This window comes from Mauremys mutica, chromosome 4 (genome assembly GCF_020497125.1).
Source record: "Mauremys mutica isolate MM-2020 ecotype Southern chromosome 4, ASM2049712v1, whole genome shotgun sequence".
Taxonomy (NCBI): Eukaryota; Metazoa; Chordata; order Testudines; family Geoemydidae; genus Mauremys; species Mauremys mutica.
The window spans coordinates 81803027-81827208 of record NC_059075.1 but is presented as its reverse complement, the minus strand read 5'-3'; the positions used below and the strand labels follow the sequence as shown (position 1 = coordinate 81827208).

Genomic DNA, 24182 nt, shown 5'->3' with positions numbered 1-24182 from the left:
TAACAAGAGCTTCTGCAGTGGGGACCAAAATCGCCTTACTCTGTCAATTTGTGAGAGATGGCAACACCAAGGTCTTAGCGGCATTAGAAAGGATTAGCCAGTAGATCTGTACTGGCAAGCCCTCCTAGTGAAGGTGCATTTTATACTAGCAAAATAATTATTTTTCCAGTATAGCTTGTACCAGTTCCCCTAACGAAATAAGCTATACTGGCAAAGGCCATATAAAGTGTAAAAGCTGTCACTGATATGTGAGCTGGAGGATTGTGGGATTTCACTGGGAGGACTAACTGCAAGATTGCAGCTATTACACCAATGCTTGCTGTATGCTCTTTTCCTGCAATGATTCAGAGCAAAACACAGTGAAGGATGACATGCGCTTTAATCTTGTCCAGAGCAAATGCAATCACAATTGTATGAACATTTGTGAACTAATGGAAGCACTTTGTGTGAACACACAATATGTCATCTACGAAAATGGGCCCTAATTTGTCCCTAATTGTGAAATGAAGAATGCCTGATGAAATGATTCTTAGGGCACTCAGGAAGTCTAAAGATGCATTCAGCACCTTGTAAAAATGGGCCCTAATTTGTCATTTTATGAGATTTCCAGTAAGTATAAGGAAACATAGTATATTAAAATCTTTATCCGTTTTCCAAGATTAAACATGTGATACATGAAGTGATCTGACCACCTTCAGTCTGAGAAATAGCTCAGACAATGTAGTTAGTCTATTTAGGCTCTATATAAGATCAGCTGTAATGAAAGGAAAACTGTGATGAATTATTAAATTACTCAAGGAAGATGAACCCTCTTTGTCTTTTAGTGGAAGTCTGTCTCAGCAGAGAAGGCAAGAATTGGAAACAGTACTTCTCTTATACACATAGGGCTTATCTCTACTGGTTGTAGCAATGGTGCAAGCTCTATATAGACCAGCCTCTGGTGCCTACTGGAATTTTTAGCACTGTGTTTTCTAGACATTCTCAGCATAGAAACTGGGGAGTTTGTGGCCAGAGAAGCTTACATATTAATTAGTCTTTAGACCATTTTGAACTGCCAAATGGCTTCATGGGACTGCTCTGCTTATACTGAGGGCCAAGCCAGCTTCTGCATCAGCCCCAAATTTGCCCCTTCTCTGTCCTAAGCTGTGCAGCTCAGATTTAAGGCTGCTGTGAGACCTCTGGCAAGTCATTTTACCTTACCAAACCTTAGATTATCATCTTCAAAATGGGTCTAAGAACACTTACGTATGTCTGATTGTGTTGTGAGTCATAACTAGTTTTGTAGTAAGCTGGGCTCCACACGAGCACAAATTATTATCACAACCATGTTTTAATGCAGGGGTTCTCAAACTGGGGGTTAGGACCCTTCAGGGGGTCGCAAGGTTATTACATGGGGGGTTGCAAGCTGTCAGCCTCCACCTCAAACCCCGCTTTGCATCCAGCATTTATAATGGTGTTAAATATATAAAAACGTATAAGGGGAGGGTCCTACTCACAGGCTTGCTATGTGAAAGGGGTCACCAGAACCACTGTTTTAATGGATGTTCAGTTTTAAGCTGATTTTCTTAGGTTTAATGTAAATCGAAATTTAAGAGATTGTTACAACTGTAAATATTAACATTATTAAATGCAAAACCAAAAACAACCCAATAACTCAGTCAGGGTTTACTTATTTTTTATGGAGCATGCATAGTGTACTACTGTACAAAACATAGAGAAAAACAGGGTCCTTGCATTCAGGAGCTTATATATTAATTAGTCAAATAATGCTGAACAAAACCACAATGCACTGGTTAATCAGTAAGTAGCCTCATCTGAGAGCAATGCACATATCTTTTTTTTTTTTAACATATTTGTCTTCATTGGACTAACATTGACAAGATTCGTGAAAGACATTTCAAGTGACATTCTGCACAAGAAAGTTATTTGCACACTCAATTTGGGTCAAGGAAACAATAATGAAGCCTCAGGAATATTTATAATATTATTTTAGTTACAGCATTTGTCACTTTGAGTGATGTATGGTGCTAATAGGATGATATGGTCATCCTGTCAACTGTAAAAGCATCTGTCAACTGTAAAAGGCCCCCGTTAAAAACAAGGCTTAAAGCAGTGTCATTTTCTTGATCTCTTGGGGAGTGCTCAGACTAGACTTATGCATGAATTTAGTACTGGATTGAAAAACCTGGAGAATGATGGTCCTTTTTTATCCAGGGAACAGGTGCAGTGACAGTGCAGGTTTCCCTGCACTGGCTCATTATTGTGCTCCTCTCTGACCAATTGTTCGAGCAAGCTTGCAACTTACTTTTCAGGGACACTTATTCTTTGCTGCAGTTTTCAACAAGGGTGCCAATTAGTCCCAAATGGGATGGTATTTTTTGGATCTTCAGACAGACACCTGTCCAGTGGGAACAAGTCTGAACCCACCTAACAGTCATCAGACAGTGAAAACTTCAGGTTACTAACAACTTGGGCTGGATTTGAAAAGGTGACATAGAGCTAAAAGGCTCCAGATCCCATTAACAATCCCCTAAATCATCCATTCCCACTAAGGGCTCCTCTTTTGAAGTTCCCAGAGGCACTCATATGACCTCTGTTTAAACTCGTAAAAACTCTTATCTGTCTAACACAGACCCTGCCACTTTTCCTAGTAGTACTCAAAACAGTTATTACGATGTAAACAAACTGTGAATGCTGATGCTCATTCTCAGTTCCCTTATCAACTGAACAGCATGCTCCTCATACACATACTGGGTCAAATTTACCTGTCATCTAACTCCAAGGATTTCAGGGAAGATATCCCTGGGCTCATTTGCTTACTCACCTCCTGAGCATACATAAAATGTAACAATGGTATTGTAAATTACATGTCCATGGGGCCCTGCAGTTCAGACTACAAGGGTGTGAAAAGAAGCACACATTAATGTGCTGTACTTTAGGTGCAAACTAAAAGGTAGCTAGTTCACATTAACATAGTCCTCTTTAAACAGGACTATGTGACTTTTAGTCTGTGTCCACATGTGGGCCTTACAGTGCAGCACGCAAGTGCACACTGCAATTCACACTCCTTTAGTCTATACTGTGGGGCTGTTGTGTAGATGTAGGCCAGGGGTAGGCAACCTATGGCACACGTGCCGAAGGTGGCACACGAGCTGATTTTCAGTGGCACTCACACTGCCCGGGTCCTGGCCACCAGTCCAGGGGGCTCTGCATTTTAAATGAAGCTTCTTAAACTTTTAAAAACCTTATTTACTTTACATACAACAATAGTTTAGTTATATATTATAGACTTATAGAAAGAGAATTTCTAAAAATGTTAAAATGTATTACTGGCATGCGAAACCTTAAATTAGAGTAAATAAATGAAGACTCGGCACACCACTTCTGAAAGGTTGCCGACCCATTGATCTGATGTGTCCTTGTTTTGATGAACTTTGCTATCCATCTTAGACATTTTAAGGAGCTATCACTTTAGTGGTATCTAAGAACCACTACATGCAACCCTCTCTTGCTGAGGGATCCTGACTGGCTGGAGGCTAGTTGTCTCACTTCCATTTTGGAATGTTCCATTTTAATTAGGTTAGTCATTCTTTTTTTAAAGAAGATAAACAAAGTAACTGAATCTCAAAGTACTGGGAGGTTAGAAATAGCTGGTTAACAGCTTTGTTGAAATATATTGGTAATGATATATGTAGGGTGACCAGATGTCCCGATTTTATAGGGACAGTCCCAATTTTTGGGTCTTTTTCTTATACAGGCTCCTATTACCCCTCACCCCCTGTCCTGATTTTTCACACTTCCTGTCTGGTCACCCTAGATATATGGTGTGAAGGGCAGAATGTAATACTAAATGGGAACAAACTCACCCCATACGAAAGTCAGGGGACTATAAATCAAAACATTAGGGACTAAAGTTGGGAGCTAAACTCCCCAGCAGAAGGACTTTTGTATGGCTTCTTGCCAGCCAGGGGAAAGGTACCTGCTCAGCTAAGGTGCTGGAAGAGAGGTTAGCTAAAGCTGCTGGAAGGGCTATACCAAAGGAACTGCTGCTCCAACAGATACAGACCAGACTGCTAATATTAATCAGGGAAAAAGGTTCTTCTCACTACTGACACCATATGTCATAGAGACTAACTGTCTGGGTTGTCTTTATAAAAAAAAAAAACAGGTACTAACTCTAAATTCTACCATAAAGATCTTCTACTATAAAGTGATCACTAACACTTCCTGAACTAGGCTACTACTTCTGCAGTTGCTTTTTTTTTTTTAAATCCTGTTTCTTGTGCCTCATCTTCCCGCTTGTTAACCTGCTGCACCTGTGCTTCCAGCAGGGCTTGGCTTATCTGGCCCATCCAGTCATTAGTAGCCTGGCAACCATCTACAGTAGCTTTTACACAGGAGTAATGTTTTTACTATTTTATCTTTTAAACAGAAAGCTGGAGGATTAAAAAAAACCAACAGAAGCCTGGCCTGTCTTTCATACTACATTCACCTTTTTCACTCACAAACTAACCCGACAAAACAAGAAGGAGAACTGAATGTGGTAGAACAAAGGTCCCTATCCACTGATTCTAGTAGCTATGTTACAACATCCCCCTGGCTTGGCACCTACATGTAACTAAAATCTCTAGGGCTAAATTCATCCCTCATTATTAACTTCAAGTGAGCTACGCCAAGAATAAATCTGACCAGTATAGCAAAATCTCAGGGTACATTAGGAATCAAGTAGAGATGGTCAGAGACTGTTTTTTGGGGTTTTTTTTCACAGAAAAAAATGACTTATTTTTTTTGAAAAACCAAAAACATTTTGGCAGAAAACCAAAAATTTGGATTTAATTTTTTAACATGAAGCAGAAAATTTTGTTTAGTCAAAAACACAATTTTCCATTGAAAAATAGTTTAGATAGAAAATGTTTGTCCAGCTCTCCTACTGAGTAAAGTCTGAGATGGAGTCTTAAACAGCTGAAATAGACATTGCTGCCACACACTCCTGGCAAGGAACACAGATTAAGGGTTTGTAAGCATTGCAACAAACAATGAATACATGACTACAATTAGGTGGGGGGGGGGAAATCAGGTAGTACATTTAATCAGGTCTGTTTATTCTAGCAGAAGGGGATTCTCTAGTTGATGGTATGGGTGCCAGAACCCTTAAACTTCAGCAGTTCTCTCATCCATACCACTTTAAAGGCAACAAACTGTCTTATACAAGAAGTATATCCTGAGAAGTCCATATATTCTCACAGAGATTTAGGCTCTAAGTCTGCTAACACTTATGCATGTGCTTAACTTTACATACTATTAGTTCCACAGAAGTCAATGGTTTTTATCAAGTGCCTGTCATGCTGGTATCTGAACATGTATTATTAATAATTTTTATATTTAATTTAATAAAAGCCTCCATTAAAAATGTTTGGAGGTCCTTGGATGGACAGTGTCACAGACATGCACTGTACCTTTATTAAATGACATTCACAGAGCTTTTCTGGTTTATTAGGTATCTTTCACAGAGACACCTTCTCATTAGGCTGGAACAGAACAACTCCCAGCAGGATGACACGGGATGTTTCTGATTAGTCTTACATTTATATCAGCTTACCATTCATGTATTTGATACTACCTTTGAATCATAATTTAATGACCTTATCTTAAATGTTCTCTGATACAGTGTCCCAATCTCTCTTTTTATATCTTTGTGTAGTTTCTTTTTTGTCATGGAAGAGAGGGATGGATGAATTGTTCCAGTGTCCATTAAAATTTCTATTGCCTGCTGTGTAGTGTCTTCTACGAAGGAGATGAACCTGCTGCAAATGAAATCAGTTGAGGCTGCATTGTATTTATAGAGCAACAGAAATCTTTGTAGATTAATTTTTCCAAGAATCATGAATCTCCTTCAGTGTTACAAGTCACTGTAATCAATTAATAGGAGTCATATTTTAATTTTCAATTAAAATACGGGCCATGCACAGTCTATGTGCATCCTGGCAGATGTTTAAAAGCGTTGGCTCTCAGAGGTGAAATGTTACCTTATATCTGTTGGGGGTGGTGAGAGGGTGTTCCAGGAATGGAAAGACATGTTAAAGTGCAGCATTTCAGACTGTCTTCTTTTCTGAATTTACAGCATCAGACTGGCAGTTGTATAAATGAATGATAGACTGCAATGCTCTTTTCCAAGCAGGCAATGAAATGAGGGAGCCTTCAGTTTTGTGCTGATGTGTCCAGAATTCAAATAATTTGTTTCTTGAATATAATGACAATCGGAAGCATGGTATTACCTTGAGAAAAGAGATGGGAGAGACAGCTGCAGTACCCTGTACTCATGAATGATATTGCATTAGCAACTGCTTCCCAATTAGTCTCTCCACTGAAAACTCTATTATGCTGGGCTCTTATTGCTTTTATTCAAGGGCACAAAATTAAAAAGTGATATTGCTGGCACTACTCTCATCTTTTCTACCATGACACTGAATAATTGGACAATGAAAGAAAATGTTGAATGATGCTGATATTAAACACATCTAAAGGACAATGCATTTGAACATCAGCTAATGAAATAATGTCCATATTATTATGCTACTACTTCTACTACTTTGAAATCACTTGTTTTCATTTTTGTTGTTGGTGATGGAACATTTTATTTTCCCGTAATTGCTGGCGACATGCCATGTTTTAAGGACTATACTTGTGAAAGGGATATGTGTGAGATGCTTCCCAAGTTAACCCCCTCACTGTATTGGTCCTTTCTATTAAAGGAGTAGGACATCTACTGCCTTTTTCACAAGGATCTAAGGAATCAAATTCACTAATGACTTCAGGGTGGTATAAGTTACAGTTTGGTGAGTCAAAAAACTGGTATAAATTGTAAAGGGTAACTTGCATCAATTTGGCATACATTGGGTGAGCAAAATGAGTGTAATCTACACACAGAGGGGTAAGAAATGGGGAGTTTAGCAGCAAAAAGCAACTGGCAGGAATGTGTACAATAAGGTTTCTTGTAGGGTCAGGTGAGGTGGAACATGTATTATCTTAAATGTTACAGTTGCTTTTCAATTACCTCCTTTCCTCTCACACCTTCCCTCCCCCAACACACACATGCATACTCCCTGCTCCAGGGTGTGTAAGGACATATAGCCATAGGAAAGTTTTACCAGTTATATTGGTACGGTTATACACATGCAGTTATACCACTATAACTCCCTTATTCTGGTTTAAGAGAGTCTGTTTACAATTTAGCTTAAACCCTTTCCCAGGTGACAAGCTAAACCAAAAAACTGATCTTATATGAGAATAAATGTCCACAGAAGTGGGTAGGGAGGAAGGGTTGTGTTACATTAGTATAACTATATCTAAATAAATTCATATTTTAGGTTATACTGAAAAATCTTCCCCCTGTAAGCAAGAAACTTTACAAAAGCCAGTAAGTGTTGTTATCCCTATTTTACAGATGGGAAGTTTAGGATGATGTAAATATTCTGCAGAACATTTGAGTGACTTGCCAAAAGTCATACACGAAATCACTCTCAGAGGTGGAAACAGAATACAGATCTTCTGACTACCAGACCCTATTGTAAACACTAAAACCAAATTATTTACATGGACTATTGAAATCATGATTCAACATCAATCTATTCAGTATCAATCTAGCTAGTAATAAAATTATTTATACTAGTATTTCAGACAAACATCTATATGAGATAGGATCTCTGAAGTTAATCCTTTTTAAGGGATGTCCAATGTATGAGTCAAACTCACAAATTATACACCCTTAAATGAGTAGGAAATAATTATCAAAGCTTTCACTTCTTTGGAGATAATTATCTTGATGCTGCTTTCACCACACTGGTTTTATACTGATGTAACACCATGAACTTCAGTGGAATTATTCATCCTGGATTTACATCATCCTAAATGAGATCTGAATCCAGTTCAATACCTCTTTTGTAGCAATACAGGGAAGCCAAAAACACAGTGCTTACTTCTGTTAAAGTGAACCTAACTTTGTTACCTGTTTCTGCTAATGTAGTCATAACTGTCAACCAAGGTTCTTAAGCAGCAGCAATCTACAGCCTAATGAAAACACATGGCAACCAGTCAGGGGTCCTTCAGCCAGCAGGTGAGTCTGACACACCAAAGGTCCAGAATGCCTAGTGCTTGCTTCTCTATACTATCATGCAGAAGATGCTCTTTCCTATGTAGTCTTCTTTGCTATAGGTCACTGATCGGCGAATACAGCAAGGGACAACCTTATCGTTTGTAGCTAGCATCCTTACATCTATCTTGCCATGGACTAGTAGAAGATGATCATCTCACTGTTTGTGGTAGAGATGCTGACCATAGGCGGTGCCAAGCACTCCCCAACGTATTAGGAGGCAGTGTCAGTAGGATGTGTGGACTCAAGGAGAAGAATACTAAGGCCTAGATTCTCAGCTTTGCTCGGTATTTGCTAGGTGCTGCTGAGGGTGTGAGGAGGTCACAGCTGTGGCTCCCTGTTCCGGAGGCTGGTTCTATGCCTGCCATGCCGTGAGCATAGTGTAAAGCAGTGTTAGGGCTGCTAAAATATATCAGCTGTTTATGGCCCCCAGGCCAATGAACTAACTGAGAATATTTGGACCACAGTAGCGCTATCTGGCCACACTGTCTCCCTTCTTCCATGTCCTCATTATGCTCCTTATTCTTGGGTCCCCAGTTCTGTGGCTACAGGGAGATCTGCTGTCTTACTGCCCCTCAACACCAGTGGCTATATCAAAGAAGAGAATATAAATTGTAAAACTGTAAATGTAGGGGTCAGTGACAGCATGTGGTGAATGGTAATAGCTCTGCTGAAAACCATCAGACAGGCAGATGCACCATGCGCTGAGAGCCTTGGACTCAGTTACACTCTAGTATTGCCTAGTGTGAATTTTCGCAACTACTTTCTACTGAATGGAATGTCAGACCTGCTCAAGTGTTTGTCATAAGCCTTAATACTGCTACAGTTAAAAGAGATTTACCTTTATGTCAAGAGACTATGGTTTTGCAAGAAGGGATCAGGGCCGCCCAGAGGATTCAGGGGACCTGGAGCAAAGCGGGAGAGCTGCGGCGCTTGTACTCACCCGGCGGCAGTCCGGGTCTTTGGCGGTGGGTGGGCCCTTCAGTCTCTCCGTGTCTTCGGCAGCACTGAAGGGCCCCCTGCCGCCGAAATGCCGGCCGAAGACTCGGACCGCCACTGGGCCAGTGCTCGCGGGGCCCCTGCAGGGCCCGGGGCAAATTTGCCCCACTTGCCCCCCCCTCTGGGCGGCCCTGGAAGGGATGGAGGTTCATTCTCTCTAAACATGGTGAATCCTGGGTGGCCGCAGATCTGTTGCATTAGGTTCAGGAATGACACATGTGCAGATGAGAAAATCAGGTCCAACCACATTCTTAGGAGATCCTTGTCCCTCATGGACTCTGCTGGGTTCTGTCTTTGTTATGAAGCAGCCCAACAATGTTTTTCTTTGCTTGGCAGCCAGCTCCAGAACATCCAGTGTCCCACATCACTGCTTACTTTCTCCCTCCTCAGGAAGAGCTACACAAAACTCATTCAAAGCAACCTGGGTTCTTATGTCACTGCCTTAGACTGAAGCACGTCCCTTTGGAAAATGCCCTTTAGTAGATCAATAAGAATCAGCTGTGCACCAAATGTAGGCAAATGCAGCCATGGTGCAAATAAATGAAATAAATAATACTGATGCAAAAGCAAACTCATGTCCAAATGGTTGTACATTATCGAAAGAAATAACAACGCTCAAACCTTCTGTTGTTTTTATTAAAGCATTCAGGTTCGTACTACACACAACAAATAGTTTATTGATATAATCTAAATTAATAAAATAGTTGAACAACTCTTTAGATTTATATTTGTACAGAAATGATCTGTGAAGCATCTCACCTTCAAACAGTGCTGCTTGAAAACAGCTATTCATGAGAATTTATTGGAATAATTGTTTGGGGCTAGATGTTGCACTTTTCATTCTCAGAGGAGAGGGGGAGATTTCCATGCAAAAGAACCATTTACTCTCCTGCACAAAGCTTAAGGCTTTGGAGACTCTGACTGACTCTTCATCGACAGTGTCCTTCCTTATGTCTATATTGGAAACTATTGTCTAAACAGAGTAACTAGAAAAGATGGGAAGAAAAATCAATTGCACAATCCTAGTCTGCGAGTGTCAAAGTCATAATGTCTCTTTACACAACAAGTCATTACTGCATTTCCAGTTATGAGAATCCATTATCACAATGTATTTGTTCCCCAACTCTCACCTACATGGCTGAAAATGTCAGTTATTGTCAATACGCCTTTGCTAACAGAAGTCAGTTTATTTGCTATTGCTTGTAGTTTAGATTCCATGTAGCACTGTCTGAAAAGGGCCTACACTGTGGTCTTTTCCCCCCAGTTTAGACAAAGCACATAGTTTGAGCGATTATTTCCTCATTGCAGCTATGCATTTGTGCCATCCATAAGATACCTCATGTCCTGGCTATATCATCCCGTTTATCTTAGTCCACTCATAGATGTCCTGCTCACATACTATGTCTGAGTTGATGAGGAGGTATCTGTCGCCGACACAAAAATGTTTCTGGCAAGCAGCACATTTGAAGCATTCCAGGTGGTATACTTTGTCCTTCACTCGCATAGTCATCTCATAGGCCCGGATTCGCTTGTCACAGGAAGCACAAAGGCCATCTTGGCCAAAGAGTCTAAAACAACAACAACAAAGAGTTATGCAAAGTTTCCTTGGAGAAAAGGGAGGTTGGGGGAAATAGAGAGAGAACTGAAACAAAAGAAGTGCACAATATTGGCTTTTTGCCACATGCATTGTAAGATACATAGAAGTTTAAACATTTGCTTGATGAAATCCAACAAGCAGGGGCATTCAAAACTTTCCAGCGTGAGTGGCATCCAGCAGTGGTGACCTGCCAAGAACCCAAGGGTGTCACCTATTTTTTAAATGAATATACCTGTTTGTTGTGATCAAAGTAAGGGCCTAATTCTGAAAGGCAATGAGCAACTTCAATGAGATTTGAACCTCTTTAGATCAGACCATGAATTCAAACCACCCTAATACTTTCTTTCCACTCTTAATACTTGTTTTCACTTGTATCTTTCCTAATCAGTCAATAGAAATTACCTGCTGATTGATAAATCTTGCCATTGCTCAGTTTTGTCACCACTATGCTGCAGGCTATGATTTAGGATTCTGCAGGGTATTTGGGATTCCTTTAAACTCAAACATCGGAGGGGTAGCCGTGTTTGTATCCACAAAAACAACTAGGAGTCCAGTGGCCCCTTAAAGACTAACAGATTTATTTAGGCATACGCTTTCATGGGTTTTTTACCCACAAAAGCTTATGCCCAAATAAATCTGTTAGTCTTTAAGGGGTCATCGGACTCCTCATTTTTTAAAAACTCAAATGTTTCTCTACTTATAAAACCACTCCTGCTAGGTTTCAGGAGCTGGACTCTACGACCCTCTAGAAATCCATTTTAGTCCAAAGGATTTTATGATCTGGATTGCTCTTTAAGCCATATTAAGAAACCCTACTGAGACCATAATTATTGGGTTGTCTATTGAAAGGACCCTCTAATGCATGCACAACGTGTTTATCCCTCTCACAAATGCACTACTTTCAGCTGGAACACTATGACCTATTCAGCTATTTGTCATAATGTAATGTCATCTTCTACTGTAGGCCGCAGCTTGCAGAGTTTAAAAACCCTATAATTAATACATAAACAGAAATGTATTATTTTTAATAAGAAAGGGAGAAATTCAGAAATATTATTTGTCTGAAATATTTGCTTGTGTGTTTAAGTTCTCTGATTTGCCACATTAATTTTAAAACTAGTGAGTCCATTTCCCATATTTTTACTGTGTTTATCACAGGCTGGGCCTGCTTCAAGTAACCTACTAGGTTTGGAAGACAAAAAACCTATTAGACTCAGATCTCTGATGGAAAAAGAAATAATTTCTCTTGTCCACCAGGAGATGTCGCTGTTCACTTCTGCCTAATGAAAGTGATACTGATAAGATTGTGAAATGCTTCATTTCTGAAAACATGCAGTCTCATTGTACAGAAAACACATTAATTTTGTTCCCATAGCCTGTTATTCTTCCATTAAAAAGTTAATAAATATTTGGCAAGTGCACATGGGACTGGATCAATGTTAGAATATTTCATATAATGGAGACGTACAGTTTAAGCCACTATTGGGGTCCAACCTACAGTCTCTAGCAAAACTCTCATTGGAAAAGCTATGAGATAAAATTACTAGGAACTCTACTCTTTCCACCTCCCAATTACCTACACTCTTAAAGTGAGTTTTGTGTAAGGAATATCAGGTTCAATATAAAACTAGACCGTAAAAAGCTTGGTGGAGGGAGAAAAGTGGAGTTCCTACTTATTCCATTCCCCCAGCTCCTAGAGCACAAAGGATATATTATAACAAATGATGTAGAAGGTGCAATACACTTTAATTGTAATAAAAAACACACAGGTTCTTTGTTATTAAGTTATTGGGAAATAATATATTAAACTTTATTCATCTGATTTGTCAAAATTTATAAGGACAAAGATGGGCAAGGATTCACTAATGCAAAAATTGTAACAGGTGCTCTTATAGTATCAGATTCAGCAAGACACTAAAGCAAATACTTAAGTCCATTCTATTCAGGACAATGCTTAGGCATGTGCTTAACTTTATGCACATGCTTAAATTACATTGATTTCAAGTTCTCCTGAACTGGGCCATAATTATTATAATAAATGTAAACAGCACACTGCCTTTCAGCCTGAAGGGTCCTAGAGAACTTTAAAAACTGATACTCAAATCACAGTTATTGCACAGCAAAACACCCCTCTTCCCCCATATAGAGAGTAGCAAAGCAAAACATCTCTTTTCCATGTGGTATTATTATATTGTGGAAGAGGAAATTTGGCTAGGCACCAGGACACCTTATTCTTACAAAAGTGGCAGAAGATCTTCCATACACACTCAACCTTTAGGCCAGTGGTCTCCAAAGTGGGGTGCACGCACCCAAGGGGGTGTGCAAGAGGATCCCTCGGGGTGCGCGGCAGGACACCGCTGGAGCAGTGCAGCTTTTTTTTTTCCCTTTGGCAGTTCAGCCGGGAGTCCGAGCGGCTTTTTTTTGTTTGTTTTCTTTCCCCTCCCTCAGCAGTTTGGCCGGGAGTCCGTGCAGCTTTTTTCCCCCACCCGCCCCCACCCGCCCTCAGCAGTTCAGCCCTCAGCAGTCCAAAAGGCCTTTCCCGCTCCCCCCTCAGCAGTTCAGCCGGGAGTCTGAACTGCTTTTGTTGTTGTTGTTGCTTCGACAGTTCGGCCGGGAGCCGGGGGTGCGTGCTCAAAAAAATTTTTACTGATGGGGTGTGTGATCAAAAAAGTTTGGAGACCACTGCTTTAGGCCTCAGTTACTATAAACATTGCATCAGAAAGGCAACACCTGCAGAAGTACAACTCCTCTAAAACTATGCTGGGGCATTGGCTCATTACTGACTCAGAGGGAAGAGTAACACTTACTGACTCTTCAGCACATACTCGAGGTGTCCCCATGCAAGTGCTAACACAACTCAGCTCTGCTTAGCTTCCCACATCAGGAAGCACCACTTAGCAAAAGGTGGTGCAACCACTGTGACTACCCTCAGCATTTATATTTTAGGAATAAATTATTCAGTATAATCTCTTCATGGATTCTTGCGCTGCAACATCATTAGGGATTCTAGCTTCATTATAAATATCTAAATAAACCTGAAATTACAGAAGAAAGCAAGTTAGGACAGGCTAGTATAAGGTAGGAAGGCTCTGTACCTGAGATAGTCCCTCCTGCAGAGTTTCCTGCCCAGTTTATAGTACAATCGTCTCCCCACCTCTCCAAGCCTGCATCCACACAGGTCACAGCTGAGGCAGTCCTCGTGCCAATACTGATCGATGGCTTTCAGGAAATAACGGTCCCCAATGTTCTGCTGGCAACCTCCACATGTCAGCAGTGAAGGGGGGATTTGGAGCACTTCATCCACTGGCTCCCTGAGAGAATGAAACAATTGTTGGAGAAGGGAAAGCCCTTTAAACTCAACCAAACAAGAAAAAAATCAAATCAGTTGCCTAATTAGAACAGGAATTATGGCCAGAGTATTCTCCCATTGAAGTCAATGGCAGCCCACTTCACCTCCTTGCTATCAGTAGGAGCAGGCTTTTTTCATTTGTTTTAAAAACAGAACAGCCTAATATTTAGGAAATCACCAAAGGTGGCAAAAACATTGTTAATTCTTTGTTTCTTCTTGTGCAAAGACTTAGGTGCAAACATGACAATCTGTACCTCCTCTAGCTTCTCATTGCAGTAAACACATTTAACATATTGTAAATGAATTGTCTGTATATATATATCACTGCCCTCTACTGAAGAGAATAAAAATGTCCAACTATGAGTCATAGTCACCACACTGCTATAAAATAAACAAGATTGTCCTTTAACACAGGAGGTAAGGGACAGTGATTTTTGGGGAAGAGAGTCGGGATTCACTGTCTCAGTGAAGTTCTGTTGTGCTTCTGCATATGCTGACAACCTAGAGACAACCATTAAGTCCTGGGATTTTTTATCATCATTTTGCTATTTTAAAGTAGTTCCCTTTTATCCATAGCAAAATGTAGCAATGCCTTCCCTACCATGAAAGGGACAGCTTACATGGTGTTTTTCAATAAGATTAGTATGTTTATCAGTAAGCATTTAAAAGGGACACCCATCAAACCGTATAAACCCCAAGATCTATCTATAGATTGTTGAGGATTGTAAAACAATTGCACTCTTAAAAAAAATACACACTTATTCTGTGGGCTTGAACCTGCAATGCTCATTCTGCAGAGCTGCTGCAATCAATGGGAATTCTGCCTTTAAAAGGGCTGCAGGATTAGAAGATGTATACTAAGAGTCCTCCAGGATTGTTGCATGGAATGAAACTTTCCTTTGAGGAAGGTACATTTGAAGGCTAAGCCTGAAGATGGCATCTGTTTGAATAGTATTAAAAGTGAATAAATACAACAGGCAAGACTCTGGCCCCATGGAAGTCAGTGGAAGTTTTGCTCTTGACTTCAATAGTGCCAGAATTTCACCCAACCTTACTACAATACTTTTTTCCTCCTGGTTAATTCAACCACGAGTCTGACTCTGATCTCACCTTCACTGGTTTTACACCAGTATAACTGCACTGACTTCAAGGAGTTACTCCTAATTTATATACGTGTGCATGAGAGGAGACTCAGGTCCCAAAACTGTATTGTGGTAGTACCTTAAGGGGTTTTTTGGAAGCAAATATTCATCCACAGTATTTTGTTCCTATACCAGTCTGACACCTCATAATTTTTAAACAAGAACAAGAAGGAATGGATCTACTAATACAGGGGATGAAGCCATAATTTTCTGCAAATACACTTTAAGAAAGTCTCACCATTGCCTGTTTGCACCACTTTGCAAGTTCTGCCAGAAACACTACTGGCAAAAAATTAAAAGAATCGCCGATGGGCTTAATCCTGCAAGGTGCTGAGTACCCTGGCTTTGATCCAGCAAAGCATGTAGGGCCTTATCCAATGCTCATTGAAGTCAGTGGAAATATGAGTCCACCGGATTAGATCCTTAAGCACATGCTTAACTTTAAGCATGTGACCAGTCACATTGAATTCAACTACTCAGATGCACATGCTTAAGTGCATTCCTGAATCAGAGACAGAGCCCTCAACACCTGGCAGAATCTAGCCCAATATTCTTAAGTACCTTATTCAGTTATTTATATCACAATCTGTGGACAATTTGCTTTTATTACATAGGGCAACTGGACTGGTGAGGACAGAATGTAACTACACTGCCAGAAAGAAATCTGGCTGTTTAGCATTTCCAACAGGCCAGGGAAACTAACATTTTTCTACCACCTTCACTTACTGGAAAAAACAGTTTCCTAGTAAAAAATGACTTTCTTCAGTGTCTGAAAAATGTACAGTGCTCCAGAACTTCCATCCTAAAGACTGCAGTCCTTACTTAGGCAAAACTCTCTCTGACTTCAGAATTCAGTCATAAGATAGCATCTGCTCTTACGCACTTCCATTTTCACTCTTCACAGTTTATATAGCTGTGTCCTAACATTCTTACGACTTGCAGTCCACACCTGCCAGCCCAGTATTGCCAGTAAAGTCAATGGGAATTTCTACAGGCAAAGGATTAGACCCTAGAATTTCAAAGCATATAGAGGCAATTCCTTACAATTGCGTCGTAAGTCAGAATGTCGTAACTCAGAACTGCAATCTACTCTATGCGGGACTGAGTGTCGTAAACTTGAAACCTATAGTTATAAGTCAAATCAGGGTATCAATGTAGAACCACCATAAGTGCAGTTCATTGTAACTCGAACATCATAAAGTCGAGGACTGCCTGTACCTCTGTGCCTGTGCTTTTCATGAAGTGCTACTCATAGTACCATCCAATCACATAGATAGATAGATAGATGGATAGATGGATAGATGAATGCATGATATTTCTGTGAGGCTGTCTTGAAAACATCAATGCACTAAACAACACAGATAAGCCAAATAATATAAACAGGGTATTATAGCCACAGAACAAAGCACTGTGATCATCTGCAGTAAATCCTATAGGTCCACAAGAATATTTTAGGGATATGAGGAGATAAGGAAGCAGCTTTTCCACAATAAATGCATCCCTTCTTTTGGGAGTTCAGATGTACACCTACATGCACCAATATCAACTAACTCATGGTTCCTATTTCAAAGCCCAAGTCAGGTACTACAGTCTTACACTTTGGCAGATGATCTCTTGAGCTGCTTTCCAGCCCTGCTGGAACCTATGATTCTATGTTTATTTTTAACAGAATTTCTGTTTCATGCATTAGCTTTTCTATGTGCTTGGATTTCATACCCAGCAGTTATTCACTAGAACATAAAGAAGGTAAATAAATAAATAAATATTGCTACTACTTTGTAGTTGAAACCTTAAAAAAAGTACCTAGAAGGTTAAATTACAATTCCTTAAAAATCAATGGGAAATGAGAAAAATGGTAACAAATGCAAAATGTCTGATATGACATATATAAATATCTCCTGTCTGTGTGTTCCATTCTATGCATCCGAAGAAGTGAGCTGTAGCTCACGAAAGCTCATGCTTCAATAAATTTGTTAGTCTTTAAGGTGCCACAAGTACTCCTGTTCTTGATATGACATATTAACTGCCCTGGACCATGTGTGAGTTATGTTTTACACGTATTAGATTAGAGCTTCGGAAGACAACATTCTTAATGACTTACAGGAAACAAAGCCCAAATTAATTAAGTTTATAGGGGGAAATAATATTTTAAGTTTTACATCGAAAACCGGGACTTTACAAGTGTTTTTTCTCTCTGTAATATCACGGTGCTCCCAAGACACAGACAAGTGCAATGCACCTAATGCTGCTCTTGAGATGTACAGCCCTGCAATTCAGTGGAATGACACCACACATTGTGGAGCTGAATTAACACTTCTCTTGCAACTAAGTGCCTGCATGTGCTTGGTGTCCGAATGGATGGCTCCAGGAAATCTACTGAAAGAGCCAGATCATAATGCTACAATCAGTTACTGAATTTACATAACCTCTTCCACAAAGGTGGCACATGAGAACAAATGTCTCCTCCCATGCCCTCTGTGTATCAATTCTTTATATATTCGTGGTCCATGTACAGAACCCCTCCCTCCCTCACACCACCATTATAATCTTTTGAAAGTTTCAAACTGACTTGTAGTATGAAAATATGGAAGTTGTCCACCATCAGATAACAGCTCTGACCTTTCAGACTAGTCAGCTACTTCGGCAGATTAAACATGGAGCAGAGACTGAAAACAAGTTAAGCTCTGGAAAGTATTATGCACGCAGTATCTCTGAATTACTCTCATCAGCATCACTGAATCTCAAGAAGTGGGAAGGGAGGAATGTACTGATCTTAAGGGTTGTTAGATTTTTTCAAACAGGAGGTTTATATTGGCTGGTATTTCATAAAACCTGAGAAATCTGATGAATCTATAATTTGGTTTCAACTCAAAATGGGGAACTGGATGTCTGTGGGTTGGTGCTGCCATCTACATGATTAGCACACTGATATCCACAGAGGTTGCCTAGTCCAGCACCAGCTCAAGAAAATCTACCAAACCTCCCCATTACACGCACCAAAGTGACACACTACCAAATCTACCCAGGTTGTAATATATTACAATGGCAGCAAGGTTGGGGGGGGGTACTCGGGACTTTGTTGCATGCAGGGATATTATTTTGAAGGAAAAAGCAGCCCTAGTATATTTCTGAACCATCTTCTACCAGAAAGAGATCTCCAAAGCATCTCCCTAGAACTGGTGCTTACACAAAATAAATAATAATAATTAATAACAACAACAATAATAAAGGACTATTGAAGCTCATAAAGTCCTTTTCAAGCCCATTTGTTGGAGAAGCTCAATATCCATCAAAAGGCAGAGGGGGTTAGGAAAGAAAAAAGGCCACTTACTCGGAAGGATCGAGGCTTTTCCTCTCGATGGCTGATGACATTGGCAGGGCTTGTTCCTTTGTAGTGTGTCTCTGGTAGGATCTGCCCCCTCTGCCCCTACAAAGGCTGTCTGCTCCTGATGCCTTTTCACCAGCTGAGTTTCCCCTCCACCCCCCAATGACATTCACAGGATTTCCTCCTGCAACACCAAAGAGAGAAAGAAATATGGGCTGCTGCTGCTGGGTTATGTCTCCGCAAGGCTGACCCTTAGGATCTAACCTCCCATCCTTGCAATGCTCCTCCTGCTTGCTGCGTGGCTGGGCAGCCCCAGCTGCTGCTGCTGCTGTTCAGATCACTGATGGAAACAGACTGTCTCAGCTGTCACTGCTGCTTACCCTGGAGTCCCCTTTGCTTTGCTTATGCTTTCTGCCTGGACAGCTCTGTACATGCTCTAGACTGAGATAGGTGCCTATGCCGCAGATGCAGAGATCAGCATCATCCTTATTATTATTTAGCTCAGCCCCGAGTCTCTGGTTTCATTTCCTTTTTCCTGATCACGATTCAAATACAATAGAAGGAAATCACACTTAAAGAGACAGCTGCCCATTTCTTAACTGGACTCCGGGGGATTTAGCAACACAAACAGCAGCATCACGACTGAGTTGGCTTCTTAAAGGGCCAGTAGCACTCTCGCCACAGAGTCCGTACTGGGGAGCTGAGTTTGCATTTTTACAACCCTGTGCAATTTAAGATTACGATACAGTTTTGCAGCGAGCGAACAAACAGATATGCAGCCTGAAAACGATCTTCTGGGCGTGTATCAAGTACCCAGTACTATTTTTACTGGCATCTTTAACCACATATTACCAAAAGCACTCTAGGGTAATTGTATCTCTCACTCGCTCGCTCTGTGTGTGTGTTCAGTGCTTTGAGGTCCAAAAATAAAAAGCATTATGTAAGAACTAAATATTACTATTATTATCTACCTAGCCATGAGCCAACTAAGCTATGTCTCTGCCTCTTTTCTTCTACGGTTTGATAGTCATCAGGTATCAGCACAATTGATCCTCACCTAGTTCATGGTGGGTAGTATAGCAAATTTATACCTTATTGCTGTTTGCTGCTAATTAGCTAGAAAAGCTCTGGAGTGGGAGGTTATTGATCTGTACTTAATCACATAAACACTAGAGATGGGAACCTATGTGACCATTTCAGCTATTTCCCCACCCCTTGGCAGTCTTCACCCCTTACTCTCCCTCAAGGCAGGATAGTTCTCTGCAATGCATCCTGGAGCACAGTGATTTACACCAGTCAAATTAAACCTACTACCGCAATTACAGCATTTTGCCTTCCTCTGAAGCATTAGGTACTGGCCACTGCTGGAGGCAGGGCCCTGGATTAGATGGACCATCTGCTCCAGTAATTGCAATGTAAAAGATCAGAAATAAAGTCTGAGTGAAGAATGAGAGAAATAGTTCACTTATATATTGATTTCCATTCAGGAATATATTTGGTCTATTTTTATTACCCCAGTCTCCTTTTATTAACCCCTTGATCCAGTTCTTTGGTCACTGGGGCAATAACACAAGAGAAACATTAAGGGTCTGATCCAAAATCCAGTGAAGTTAGCTGAAAGACGCCTATGGACTTCAAGGGGAGTTGGATCAGACCCTAACAAATCTCTGAAGCCATCTTTGATCATTAGGAAACATCCATCCATTTTATTTAAATATACTGTGTCCAATATACTTTAAAGTTACAGTATGATAGTCACATTCATAATCCAACATTTTTTACTAAAGGAAAAAGCACTTAGTCTTCATCAGCAGGATAGAATGGTGATATAAATATTTCATGTCAGACATATTAACTATGATCAGGAGCAAAAAGTAAACCTTCCAGAAAGAGAGAATAATTAAACTGCTGGGGCCTTTATTAAGATGGCTTGAAGGATTAGCAACTGAATTTTAAGGGGGACCAAGAATAAATGTAAGGACTTCAAACATGACAGCATTTTTTTAAATTAAAGTTTAAAAAAGCAAGGGACCAAGAGTTCAATCCTACCAGGAATGGAGCACTGCTATGAGGCCACTGACTGGCCTCCAGTCAGACCACCTGCATCTTGCATTTGATCCTCTATGTCCAGCAGAAGGTCATATAACTTTGTAGCTTAATTTTTTTTAATAAAGCATGGATTGGTTGTGAAAATAACCTTATCACTGCATGTGTGAAGTAAAATGTTCAAGATGGGATTGCTCTCAAAGACAGTCAATATTCAAAGCTCTAGCTCCAAAAGTCTGTTTTTTTCCTTTTCTTTTTTTAAATAAAATTTATTTATTTAATTATTTTAAAACCCCAAAACAGTGCACATATTTACAGGAAAAGCCTATTAGACACAGTCCCGCCAAAGAGAAAATCACTCAATGCAAACCTAACAATGGGTAGACAACTTTTGAAAGAAACATTTAGGGTTCAATCCTGCCAGGAATGGAGCACTGCTGTGAGGCCACTGACCTCAGTCAACCACCTCAGGCCAGGCCTGAAGCTGGCTTCCAAGTAGAGAAGGCTCATTGAAGTAAATTAGATACCGCATGTGCTTAAGGGTTTCGCAAGGCAAGAGTACTCAGCATCCTGCAGGATCAAACCCTTAACCAATAAGATCCTCTCCTATTTGGAAATGGCTGAACAAGGTTCAAAGCATTTGGCTAAGAAGCTGAAGCAGGCTGTATATGCATTTCAGGTACAGGGTTTGACTCAGGCTTTCAGATCCTGGGCAATATGCCTAAAGAAGGTGATATGCTCAGTTGCTTAAGTAGACAGTCTGTGAAAGTGCTGATGGCGCTACATGATTCTTACAGATACCACCTATCTGCAAGTCTAAAGAACAGCATGATGACCACCAGAAGAAGACGCTCTCTCAATCTCCCTATTCTCCATGGAGATAAGATGCCAGCAGGAGGTAGGGTGGAGAGAACTGGATACAGAGGAAAAAGCAGATCACTTTGCTGGTGTGTAAGATAACAAATGTTCGTTTCACTGTGCTTAGTGAGAGAGTGCTGCTTGAACTCAATCTAGTTAAACAAACAGTAATCAGGAAATACTGCATGAGGATTAAAGTTGTCATGGTACCTTAAATAGACTGCACTACAAAGACACAAGGTAACATTAGGCTCCATATGACAGGTGCAATTTCCAAAACCAAAAGAAGGTCACTTTGCAGGCAGCACAGTGGCTGAAGACAAACTGTCAGGAAGAAGTACCCTGCATTGATGGGCATGCACCAGACTGCAGGATTTGTCTGAGTGGAATTTCCATAAATAGTGCTTAATTTGTGCCAGGGCTTGCTAGGGCTGAGCCCGGCACCTCTAGGCTTGGCAGTTCATAGCCCTCGCACCTCTGGGCTTGCCTCATCAGTTATAAAAGTACAAATATTGCTTGAGTCCCGGCACCTCTTTCATTACAAATTAAGCACTGACCATAAGCATCTAAAATAAGTGCCTTTCTCTAAACTTTCAGTGGCTGGATTCAACACCAAGTCCCAAAGGATTAACAGACTGAAAGCTGAGTAAGGAAGTGCTCACCATCCTAATTAAGAACTGGTTTTCTAGTAGCTCTATTAGGGTGAGGAAAATGCACATAGCAAAGTAATGGATTTCATGAGACAACTCAATTTTTCCTTACCAGGTTTGTAGACGATAGATACTGATTCTAATGAGAAGGACAGTATTCTAGTGGGCAGAGCAAGAGACTGGGAATCAGGACAGTCTTCCCACACACACACACACACACACTATCTGGGCAAGTCTTTAACTAATTGTGCCTCAGTTTCCCCATCTGTAAAATGCTTCTCTCCCTCAATGGAGTGTAAGCTTAATTAATTCATTTTTATCTCCTTATGAGGAATGCTACAAAAGTACAGAGTGCTATTAATTGCTAGAAACTGCAGTGCCTATGTTTCCTGCAACAAGACAAGTATTATTTGTAGTGTAATTTTTTCTTGTCATTGTACCTTTCTCCAGTATGCCATGTTTTCCGGTGGTGTTTAACACAGCTTTTCATAATCATTGACCACTTGGAAATCATGAGCAATAAGTGTTGGTTTCAATTAACTTTCATTAAGATGGATGATCCTGTAGACTTGCTCTTGAACCAAGGCCTAGATCAAATCCAATGTTGCTGACTGTATTTATCATGCAGAACATGTGCACTAAAGGGCTGTGAATAAATTGGCTGGCTACATCAGCATATTTCTCAATGAGAGCATTTTATATAACGTTTCATAGCTCCTACGGAACAGTGTCATCCAAGCAAAGAGCTAAATTTGTACATTTCCAGAGAACTGCACCCCCTGTTGGAATCTGGGGAGCCATCGTTATCCTTGCTTTTGATCTCTCCTTATGCGAGGTACTAGGACTCCCTCTTGTACTAACAGAGCTCAGCCCAGCCAGACCTTAGCATTATTTTAAGGCTGACTGTATCTGAGCATTTCCCATAGATTGCATTGATAATGTGGAACCATTTCAGATCACGCCTGTTTATAGACGCAAAGGCCGAGAACTAACTTTATTTCTTTCAACTATAATGGATGAAAATCATTTTGCTTTTTACCTTAAGGTGCAGTTAATGAACCATTGATGCAAGAATAGAATCTCATTGACTGTGTGGTGGGTTAGTTGCTAGCTCTCTGGCTATTAGGCCAGAAAGGTTTAGAATCAAAACCATGTCTAGAGGTTAGAGCAAGATGGCCAAAGTTGTATACATACTTGTGTACAATTACAGCATTAGGATATACACAATTAGATCAGGGGTTTGGCTGCCAGGACTCTGGGCTTCTATTCTTGATTCTGCCTCTGTTTCACAATGTGACCATGGGCAAATCACTTCACCTTTTGTGCTTCGGTTTCCCCATCTGCAAAATGGGGGAATCAGGGCTTGTAGACATGGTGAGTTACTGAGTGGCAAGCCAGGATCTAAATCTACCACACACCAGTTTGCTATACAGTAATTCACAGTATGGACGTTGCTAGCACCCGCTGAAAGTTCCGGACAGCAGTTCAGTATGTGCGGAAAGCTTGTGCATTGTAGGTTTATACCCTAGCTTGCTGTGCAGTAATTGGCCAGGTAGAGAACTCCTTAGCTGTATTTACGTCACGTGAGCTGTGTGATAATGATTGTACAGTCCTTGGAGTTGCTTGGATGAAGGTCCTATAAAAGTGTAAAGCTGCCACTACAGTGCGAGCTGCACTGTGAGAAGTGCAGACCTGTAACCGAGGTACTTTGTGTCCACCTGTGGTGTCAATTACAGAACTCAGTTTACTTTATGAAAACTATATGTGACCTACTGCTGAGCACATATTGGCTACTCCAGGGGTAGGCAACCTATGGTACGGGTGCCGAAGGCGGCACACGAACTGATTTTCAGTGGCACTCACACTGCCCAGGTTCTGGCCACTGCTCTGGGGGGGCTCTGCATTTTAATTTAATTTTAAATAAAGCTTCTTAAACATTTTGAAACCTTATTTACTTTACATACAACAAATAGTTTAGTTATATATTATAGACTTATAGAAAGAGACCTTCTAAAAAGGTTAAAATGTATTACTGGCACATGAAACCTTAAATTAGAGTGAATAAAT

At 40.5% G+C, this 24182-nt stretch overlaps 1 protein-coding gene across 1 annotated transcript; it reads right to left on the bottom strand.

The window, feature by feature from the left end:
* Positions 1–9766: 9766 nt before the first annotated feature.
* Positions 9767–18850, bottom strand: LMO2 (LIM domain only 2). Its single transcript, XM_045012287.1, has 3 exons — positions 18568–18850; positions 13841–14056; positions 9767–10716 (listed from the first exon to the last, which is right to left on the bottom strand). The coding sequence occupies exons 1-3, from the start codon at positions 18606–18608 to the stop codon at positions 10497–10499; spliced, it is 477 nt and encodes a 158-aa protein (XP_044868222.1). The 5' UTR covers positions 18609–18850; the 3' UTR covers positions 9767–10496.
* Between the last annotated feature and the right edge of the window lie 5332 nt (positions 18851–24182).